The sequence below is a fragment of the Mastomys coucha genome, unplaced genomic scaffold (assembly GCF_008632895.1).
Source record: "Mastomys coucha isolate ucsf_1 unplaced genomic scaffold, UCSF_Mcou_1 pScaffold12, whole genome shotgun sequence".
NCBI lineage: Eukaryota > Metazoa > Chordata > Mammalia > Rodentia > Muridae > Mastomys > Mastomys coucha.
Window position 1 is genome coordinate 11,396,828 of NW_022196894.1, and position 11,248 is coordinate 11,408,075.

Here is an 11,248-nt window from a genome sequence, read left to right on the forward strand (position 1 = left end):
CCCCCGGTTTTCATGTCTTGCTTTGGAGATTACAGTTAAGTGATTTGACAAATCTCAGAAGAGACCTGGAACTTTGGACTTTTAATATTGTTGAGACTTCTATAGCCTATGGCTCAAGAACTTGAATTTTGCATTATGCTATGTTTAGGTGTGGCCCCCATAGACACATATGTTTGAACAAGACTGTGGAGGTCAGCAAGTGGATTGTGATGATTTGTATATGCTCAGCTCAGAGAGTGGCACTATTACTTCTGTATGGCCCTGTTGGAGTAGGTGTGGCCCTGTTGGAGTAGATGTGTCACTGTTGGTGTGGACTTTAAGACCCTTATCCTAGTTTCCTGGAAGTCAGTATTCTGCTTGAAGCCTTCAGATGATGTAGAACTCTCAGCGCCTTCTTTATCATGCCTGCCTGGATGCTGCCATGCTTACACCTTGATGATAATGGACTGAACCTCTGAACCTGTAAACCAGCCTTGATTAAATGTTGTCCTTTTAAGAGTTGTCTTTGTCATGGTGTGTGTTCACAGCAGTAAAACCCTAAGTAAGACAAATTCCTTGTGTCTAATTGTTCTGTTGGGGGTACTGAAGTTCAAACACATGAAAGAAACTTATGTCAAACACAGCATTTATGTCAGAAATGGAATTTGTACTCTATCTCTAGTTGTAAAGGAGATTGTCTCTTTAGTCACAGGTATGTGGATATTTAGTAATAAAATAGGAGGGTACAAGTAGCAAGGCTCATGGAGAAGGATGAGTGTGGGAATAGTTTATCTAGTAAAGGAGGCTGGAAATGATTTACAGTGGATAGTGGGGATTGAGGGACACTAGTTTGGGTAGTAATGAAGGTTATAGGGAAGTGATAAAAATAACAGAGTGTATGACAGATTTGACAGTGATAATACTAAAATTCAGATCTAGAGGTACTAAAATTATTGCAAAAACTCATTAAAACAAAACATTTGAAGACTCCTGAAAATGCTGTTGCTGTTTAGACTGGCCAACTGGAAGACCTGAAAATGTCAAGGTATCTCTTGAAAGGTACCAGTTTGGGGCTGAGGAGAGAGACCTGGTAATGAAGTGCGTTTTTATAAACAGGAGGTACTGAGTTTGATCTCAGCACACAAATAAAAACACAGTCATGATTGTACATGCTTGTGTCTATCCATCACTGAGGAGGCAGAGTTATGGTTATCCCTTATGGCTTGCTGAAAAACCAACCTAGAAGAATTGATGTGTTTCCTGTTTCAGTGAGACACCATTGTGTGTTAGATGGAATTCAAGGACAAAGAACGCTGATGTCCCCTGTCCTAAATACACACACACACACACACACACAAACACACACACACACACACACACACACACACACACTGGTACATATATACACATGTGCACCCCTAACAAAGATGTTAAGGGAATTTGAATCCCTTACAGGGGTCTTTGTAGCAGATATACTTGTGGTACTTTATATTCTTTTATCAATTTATATAAATAAGGCATTTAATCTTTACTGAGGTGTAAACATATGGGACATATAGAGTTTAATTTTCAACCAGTGTTGGCCATTGGTGAAGACATAGCCAATTTTCTATCTTGTTTTAGGCAATGGATTCATTTCAGTTAAGGTAGCAAACATATCTACTTGTTAGGAAAATTATCAGTTCAAACTTTAAGACAGTAATTTATACAGACAAAAGCCAATACATTGGCAATTGATCTCTCTCTCTCTCTCTCTCTCTCTCTCTCTCTCTCTCTCTCTCTCTCTGTGTGTGTGTTGCATATGTTGCATATATTTGTGTGCAAGCTTGGAGGTAAGAGGAGGATATTGGTGTCTTGTTCTATCAATCTCCACCTTGTCTAGTTGATGTAAGGTGTCTCATTGAACCTGGAGCTTTACTTGAAGTCAACAAGTCCTCATGATCCCCCTGTCTATGCCACCAACATGTGAAGTTCAAACACATGAAAGAAACTTATATCAAACACAGCACAACAGTACTGGGGTTACAAGAGCATGCCCAAGTATTTATGCATATGTTGAGGATTCAAACTCAGGTTGTGTATGGGCAGCAAACATTCTTATTTTCTGAGCCATTTCTTAAGACAATGACTTTTTAAAAAATTAGATTAGGAATTAGTCTTTATTGAATGTTTTACACACTGAGATAATCTAAAGCTCACAAAGAGAAACAAAAGCTTTAACACAACTGTTAGCTTTGAATTATATAAATGTGAAAGTATCACTTAATATATAGGTAATGGATATTTCACCAGAGTTGCTCAAATGATCAAACCTACCCACTACTGTATGTTTTTATTCTAAAGGCTTCCTGACAAACCTGACCCTGATATTCTTGGGCCTACAAAAGAGGACAATGACAGTATTTCCATTATAAAGGTAAATACTAGTTTGTGAAATTTATTTTCTTACAAAATTTTTAAAATTAGTTTACCTATCTCAGTTTTATATGGAAATGTGGTCAGAGAAAACCATTTCGTAGATGTGTAACTTTCTATAAATCTTAAAGTTTTATAATCTATAAGTTCTATAAAACTTTCTAGCTGCAGTAAGTTCTTGCAGCTAGTGGCAGCTAAATAAGAGAATAGCCTGTAAACACATAATGAGTGGAAGACTGAGTGCTGTTCTTCAACAAAAGAATATTTCTGATGTTTTGTCAAGGGTGGTTTGCAGAAATAAATACACATTGGAGTGTATACAGTTTAGTGAGTCCAGTTATTTTAATGATCCAGGGATTTTCCAGGAGACTTTATTTTCAGCATAAATACAAGTAGGTTTTTTCTTCCCTTGGACACTCCTATTTCAGTATCACATATGAGAGCATCACCTCTGTTTCCATCTTTCCACTTATATTTAGATTAACAAAACATTGTGGAAATTTAGCTATTTGTAATCTCTTAATTAACATTATAAAGCATTTGCACTGTGCTTTGTATTTGATTTCACTAAGATTATGTTTAAAATTCTTCATCCAGTTAAATTATTATTCTAATTAGTCATCTGTTTTGGAATTGATGATTCATACACCATAGTAACATTTTAATTTTTGATATTTTTGTTTTGCATTTTGAGATATTATAAACTTATACAATTTGTGCCACATTTTAGGATTTGAAATATTAGAAAGGTTTTATTTAGATAATATATATTCACTTTAAAGTAACTTCATAACCATGAGCTACTAGAGCTGTTTTTTACCTGGAACCCCAAAGTGGGGGTTTATCTGAATTGTAAGTTGCATTTTTAATGAGTTTTGAAATTGGATAATGGACAAATGGCTTTCTAAACCAGTTTCACAGGTGCTATGATATGGACAACACTAGTAAATCACCGTTTAATTATTTAAAGAAACACATAAATAGAAAATAATGTGCATTTATACTTGCACAATCATGAAGGAAGACAAAGATTGATAAAATGGGGCTATTAATATTAATAACCATCTTATACAGGGCTTGGAAGTTTAAAACATAATGAATTAAGTTTAGTCCAAACTACAATGACAAGGCCAGGATTCAGTTCATGATTATCTTGTAGTATAGGCTAGTATAAATATTTTTACTTCTTAATGATACTTAATGATATTTAATGACACTTCTTAAGTAATACATGAATAGATATTTGAAGACATTTTCATTGTTTTTGTTTTTACACTTTGTGTGTCAATACCCTGAAACTGAAAGAATGAAGAAGTGTTGGAAACATGCCTCCCCAACCCCGAAAAAAGTTAATTTTGGAACAAAAGTAAGAAAGTTAATTCTTAGGACAGGCCTGTGAGTGCAGGTAGGATCACCACTGCTGCTCAGAGGAGCCCACCTGGAACCCTCAGGACACAGGAACCAAGGGGCTGCCTGGCAAGGATCTTCCTGTCTCTGTCTGTGCCCAGAGCTGATCCTGAGCTACAGAACTACATACACAAATACCTACAGGAGACACCCCAGGAGTGCCTCTACACCTGCAAGCAGAGATAAGACCACCACTCTCTTCAGTTCCTGACCCAAGAGGGACCCTCACCAAGCCATCAGGATACAGGAACCAAGGATCAACTGGGACAGGATCTTTCTGATCTCTGTCTGCACCCCAGAGCTGACCCTGTACCACAGCTCTCTATACTCAAATTCCTCCCAGAGAGAACTGATCTCCCAGGAGTACTGACACAGAGGCTTGCAGGAGGAACAAGCCAAAGTAAGAGACAGCAAGACAAGCTAACACCAGAGATAACCAGATGTCAAGAGGCAAGCACAAGAATATAAGCAACAAAAACCAAGGCTACTTGGCATCATCAGAACCCAGTTCTCCCACCACAGTGAGAGCTGGATACCACAATACACCAGAAAAGCAAGACTCTGATTTAAAATCACTTCTCATGATGATGATAGAGGACTATAAGAAGGACATAAATAACTCCCTTAAAGAAATACAGGAGAACACAGTAAGCAGGTAGAAACCCTTAAAGAAGAAACACAAAAAGCCCTAAAAGAATTACAGGAAAACACAACCAAATGGGGAAGGAACTGAACAAAACCATTTATGATCTAAAGTGGAAATAGAAACAATAAAGAAATCACAAAGGCAGACAACACTGCAGATAGAAAACCTAGAAAAAAGACTAGGAGTCATAGATGCAAGCATCACCAACAGAATACAAGAGAATGGAGAGAGAATCTCAGGTGCAGAAGACACCATAGAAAACATTGACACAACAGTCAACCAAGATGCAAAATGAAAAAGCTCCTAACTCAAAACATCCAGGAGATCCAGAACACAATAAGAAGACAAAACCTAAGAATAATAGGTATAGAAGAGAGCAAAGATTCCCAACTTAAAGGGCCAGTAAATATCTTCAACAAAATTATAGAAAAAAACTTCCCTCACCTAAAGAAAAAAAATGCCCACAAACCTACAAGAAGCCTACAGAACTCCAAGTAGATTGGACCAAAAAAGAAATGCCTCCAGTCACATAATAATAAAAACACCAAATTTACTAAACAAACAAAGAATATTAAAAGCAGTAAGGGAAAAGGTCAAGTAACCTATAAAGGCATACCCATCAGAATTACACCAGACTTCTCACTGGAGACTGTGAAAGCTGGGAGATCCTGGACAGATCTCATATAGACCATAAGTGAACACAAACGCCAACCCAGACTACCCAGCAAACCTCTCAATTACCATAGATGGAGAAACCAAGATATTCCATGACAAAATCAAATTTACACAAAATCTTTCCACAAATTTAGTCATACAAAGGATAATAGATGGAAAACTCCAACACATGGAGGGAAACTACACCCTCGAAGAAGCAAGAAAGTAATCTTCTTTCAACAAACCCAATAGAAAATAGCCACACAAACATAAAAATAACATTAATAAGAAAAAGCAACAATCACTATTCCTTAATATCTCTTAACATCAATGTACTCAATTCCCCAATAAAAAGACATAGATTAACAGACTGGATATGTAAACAGGACCCAGTATTTTGCTGCATACAGGAAATGTCAAAGACAAATACTACCTCAGAGTAAAGGGCTGGAAAACAATTTTCCAAGCAAATGGTCTCAAGAAACAAGGTGGGGTAGTCATTCTAATATCAAATAAAATAGACATTTAACAACAAGTCAACAAAAAAGATGAAAATGACACTTAATACTCATCAAAGGAAAAAATCTACTAAGAACTCTCATATGTGAACATTTATGCTCCAAATGCAAGGGCACCCACATTCATAAAAAAAAACTTTACTAAAGCTAAAAGCACACATTGCACCTCACACAATGATTGTGGGGGGATTCAACACCCCACTCTCATCAATACACAGATCAGGTAAACACAAACTAAACAGACACAGTGAAACTAACAAGTTTTGGACCAAATGTTTTAAGAAGTTATCTATAGATATTTCATACATTTCATCCTAAATCAAAAGACTTTACCTTCTTCTCAGCACCTCATGATACCTTCTCCAAAATTGATCATATAATCAGTCACAAAACAGGCCTCAACAGATGTAAGAAGATTGAAATAATCCCATACCTCCTATCAGATCACTACGGATTAAGGCTGCTCTTCAACAACAACAAAAACAACAGAAAGCCCACATACACATGGAAACTGAACAAAACCCTACTCAATGATAACTTGGTCAAGGAAGAAATAAAGACAGAAATTAAAGACTTTTTAGAATTTAATGAAAATAAAGATACAATGTACCAAACTTACGAGACACAATGAAAGCAGTCCTAAGAGGAAAACTCATAGCTCTGAATGCCTCCAAAAAGAAACTGGAGAGAGCATATATTAGCAGTTTAGTAGTATCACTGAAAGCTCTAGAACAAAAAGAAGTAAATACACCCAATAGGAGTAGACAGCAAGATTGATTTTAAACTCAGGGCTGAAATCATCCAAAGTAGAAACAAAAAGAACTATAGAAAGAATCAAGAAAGCCAGGAACTGGTTCTTTGAGAAAATCAACAAGATAGATAAGCCCTTAGCTAGACTAACAAAAAGGCACCAAGAGAGTATCCAAATCAACAAAATCAGAAATGATAAGGGAGATATAACAATAGAAACCGAGGAAATCCAAAAAATCATCAGCTCTTATTACAAAAGCCTATACTGAACACCACTGGAAAATCTGGATGAAATGGACAACTTTCTAGACATATTCCAGGTACCAAAGTTAAATCAGGATCAGGAAAATGATCTAAACAGTTCCATATCCCCTAAAGAAATAGAAAGAGTCATCAATAGTCTCCCAACCAAAAAAAAAAAAAAAAAAAAAAAAAAAAAAGCCAGATGGGTTTAGTTAAGAGTTCTTTCAGACCTTCAAAGAAGACCTAATACCAATACTCCTCAAACTATTCCACAAAATAGAAACAGAAGGAACTCTACCCAACTCGTTCTATGAAACCACAATTACTCTGATACCTAAACCACACAAAGACCCAACAAAGAAAGAGTATTTCAGACCAAGTTCGCTTCTGAATATCGATGCAGAAATACTCAATAAAATCCCCTCCAACTGAATCCAAGAACACATCAAAACGATAATCCATTATAATCAAGTAGACTTCATCCCAGAGATACAGGGATGGTTCAATATACAGAAATCCATCAATGTAATCCACTATATAAACAAACTCATAGACAAAAGCATATGATCATCTCATTAGATGCTGAGAAAACATTTGACAAACTCCAACACACCTTCATGATAAAAGTCTTGGAAAGATCAGGAATTCAAGGCTCATACCTAAACATAGTAAAGGCAATATACAGCAAACCAGTCACCAACATCAAACTAAATGGAGAGAAATTTGAAGCAATTCCACTAAAATCAGGGACTAGACAAGGCTTCCCACTATCTCCCTACCTATTGAATATAGTACTTGAATTCCTAACCAGAGCAATTAGACAACAAAAAAAGATCTAAGGGATAAAAATTGGAAAGGAAGAAGTCAAAATATCACTATTTGCAGATGATATAATAGTATACCTAAGTGACCCCAAAAATTCCACAGGAGAACTCCTAAACCTGATAAACAACTTCAGCAAAGTAGCTGGATATAAAATTAACTCAAACAAATCAGTGGTCTTCCTCTACTCAAAGGATAAACAGGCTAAGAAAAAAATTAGGAAAACAACACCCTTCACAATAGTCACAAATAATATAAAATACCTTAGTGTGGCTCTAATTAAGCAAGTGAAAGATCTATATCACAAGAACTTCAAGTCTCTAAAGAAAGAAATCAAATAGATCTCAGAAGATGGAAAGATCTCCCATGCTCAAGGATTGGCAGGATTAATATAGTAAAAATGGCCATCTTGCCTAAAGCAATCTACAGATTTAATACAATCCCTATCTAAATTCCAACTGAATTCTTCATAGAGTTAGAAAGAGCAATTTTCAAATTCATGTGGAATAACAAAAACCCAGGATAGTGAAAACTATTCTCAACAATAAATGGTGGAATCACCATCCCTGACCTCAAGCTACAACTTGAGCACACTACAGAGCAATTGTGATAAAAACTGCATGGTATTGGGACAGTGACAGGCAGGTGGATCAATGGAATAGAACTGAAGACCCAAAAATGAACCCACATACCTATGTTCACTTGATCTTTGACAAAGGGCTAATACCATCCAGTGGAAAAAAGACAGCATTTTCAACAAATGGTGCTGGTTCAACTGGTGGCTAGGATGTAGAAGATGCAACTCTATCCATTTTTATCTCCTTGTATTAAGCTCAAGTGTAAGTGAATCAAGGACCTTCATGTAAAACCAGATACACTGAAACTAATAAAAAAGAAACTGAGGAAGATCTTTGAGGACATGGAAAGGGGAAAATTTCTTGAACAGAACACCAATAGCTTATGCTCTAAGATCAAGAATTGGCAAATGGTACCTCAGAAAATTGCAAACTTCTGTAAGACAAAGGACAATATCAATAGGACAAAACAGCAACCAACAGATTGGGAAAAGATCTTTACCAACCCTACATCTGATAGATGGCTAATATCCAATATATAAAGAGAACTCAAGAAGTTTGATTCCAGAGAACCCAATAACCTTATTTAAAATTGGGATGCTGAGCTAAACAAAGAATGCTCAACTGAGTAATACTGAATGGCTGAGAAGCAACTAAAGAAATGTCAACATCCTTAGTCATTAGGGAAATGCAAATCAAAACAACCCTGAGATTCCACCTCATACCATTCAGAATGATTAAGATAAAAAATTCAGGTGACAGCAGATGCTGGTGAGAATGTGGAGGAAAAGGAATACTCCTTCATTGCTGGTGGGATTGCAAACTGGTACAACCACTCTGGAAATCAGTTTGGCCATTCCTCAGAAAACTGGACATACCTGAGGACCCAGCTGTATCATTCCTGGACATATACCCAGAATATGCTCTAACATGTAATAAGGACACATGCTCCACTATGTTCATAGCAGCCTTATTAATAATAGCTAGAAGCTGGAAAGAACCCAGATGTACATTAATAGATAAATGGATATAGAAAATTATACAATGGTGTGCTACTCAGCTATTGAAAACAGTGAATTTATGAAATTCTTAGGCAGATGGATGCAACTAGAAAATATCATCTTGAGTGACATAACCCAATCACAAAAGAACACACATGGTATGCACTCACTGATAAGTGGATATTAACCCATAATCTCGGAATACACAAGATATAATTCACAGACCACATGAAGCTCAGGAAAAAGGAAGACCAAAGTGTACATTCTTTGGTCCTTCTTGGAAGGAGGAACAAAATACCCACATGAGGAGTTACAGAGATGAAGTGTTGAGCAGAGACTGAAGGAAAGGCCATCCAGAGACTGCTCCACCTGGGGTCCATCCCATATACAAGTCAACAAACCCAGACACTATTTTGGATGCCAAAAAATACTTGCTGACAGGAGCCTGATATAGCTGTCTCCTGAGGGGCTCTACCAGGGCCTGAGAAATCCAGAGGTGAACGCTCTCAGCTAACCATTGGAATGAGCACAGGGTCCCCAATGAAGGAGCTAGAGAAAGGACCCAAGGAGCTGAAGGTCTTTGCAGCCCCATAGGTACCAACCAGTTCCCTCAGAGTTCCCAGGAACTAAATCACCAACCAAATATTACACATGGAGGGACCTATGGCTCCAGCCACATATATAGCTGAGGATGGCCTTGTCTGTCATCAATGAGAGGAGAGGCCCTTGGTCCTGTGAAGGCTCTATGACCCAGTATAGGGAAATGCCAGCTCTAGGAAGCAGGAGAGTGTGGGTTGGTGAGTAGGGGAAGGGGATTGGATGGTGGATTTTCAGAGGGGAAGCCTGGAATGGGGATTTACATTTGATATATAAATAAGGAAAATATCTAATAAAAATAGTAACTTCAGCATAAAAAAAGAAAGTTAATTCTCTATTTTCCATTATAGAAAATATCTATAGACCCAGAAATGAATATAAATAACATTGAGTGTATCTCTGTAAAAACTTCATCGAGGATTTTACATCAGAGTAAGCCGGTCAGAAGAAGGGTAGAGAACAGAGTTCGAAAACTTTTAAGAAGATGTGAAGCTAGTGTTTTTTCTCAGGGAGTGCCACTACCTGTTACCTCTGAAGAAGAAACACCCATAAAGGTAATTACCACTAATTTGAGAAGTGACATACTTGCTTGTGTGTATACATGTGTGTGTGTGGAGGGGAGATGCACATGTGTACTTATGTCTGCAGTATTACAGATGGTGTCAGAAAAGTAGAGCCCAACCTCAAAAATGTCCTGTTCCTCCTTCACACCCTCATTCCTGAAAACACCTTGCCAGTCACTTTCTAAGGTGTAAATAAAAATAAGTTAAGCTATGGAAATAAAAATTCAGGAACATACTTTTATGTTAAGTCGGGAGAAGTAATAAAAATAATAAAGACTCATAGAACAGTTACAGTTAACATGAAAATAATCAACATGTTTGTGCTTTAGATTTACATATTTTATGTTCATGATTACTTTGCCTACATTCTATCTGGGTACTATGTGTGTGCCCATTGCCCATAGAGGTCAAATGAGAGCATTGTATGCCTAGAAATCGGACTTACAGGTGGTTGTCAGTTACTATGTGGAGGCTGTGAATTGAACCAAGATTCTCTGCAAGAGCCACAAGTGTTCTAAACCACTGAGCCATATCTTGGCCCCCAGAACAAATATATTTGATATAGAAATGATTACAGTATAACTGAAGATACAAGAAGTGGAAATAAATAACCGTTCTTAGAATTTTTGCTAACCTCTTGGAGTCCTGGAAACATTATCTTGCTAGTTTTACACGTGGAAATCCAGAGAATGTATGACAGTAAGAACAGCAATAGGAGGCTGGGCCTTTGCACATACTTTTAATTCTAGCACTCAGGTGACAGTGGCAGCCATGTCTCTGTGAGTACAAAGACAGCCTAGTCTAATTTATTTGGCAGAATAGAAGACAATGTACATATGTGCCATTGCAGAAATGTGGGGCTATAAGGATGATTTATGGTTGTCAGTTCTGTCCTCAGACCATGTCAGTCTCAGGGATCAATCAAATTTGGATTGTCAATCTTGCTAGCAAGTACCTTTATTCATTTAGCAGTCTCATGGACCTCTGATTTACACTCTGACTAAAAACATTTTAGCATCTACACACACACACACACACACACGCACACACACATACACACACACACACACACACACAC

The 11,248-nt window shown here is 37.2% G+C and overlaps 1 protein-coding gene across 11 annotated transcripts in view; it reads left to right on the forward strand.

The window, feature by feature from the left end:
* Nucleotides 1-11,248, forward strand: part of LOC116085613 (ankyrin repeat domain-containing protein 18A-like) — a 152,959-nt gene that overhangs the window by 78,463 nt on the left and 63,248 nt on the right. For 10 of the 11 annotated variants that reach the window (XM_031363173.1, XM_031363163.1, XM_031363171.1 and 7 more), the window contains 2 exons: nucleotides 2,323-2,395; nucleotides 9,958-10,161. In XM_031363173.1, the coding sequence (XP_031219033.1) occupies nucleotides 2,323-2,395; nucleotides 9,958-10,161 (277 nt within the window). The remainder of the gene's footprint in view (nucleotides 1-2,322; nucleotides 2,396-9,957; nucleotides 10,162-11,248) is intronic. The other variant, XM_031363172.1, reaches the window with a different exon arrangement.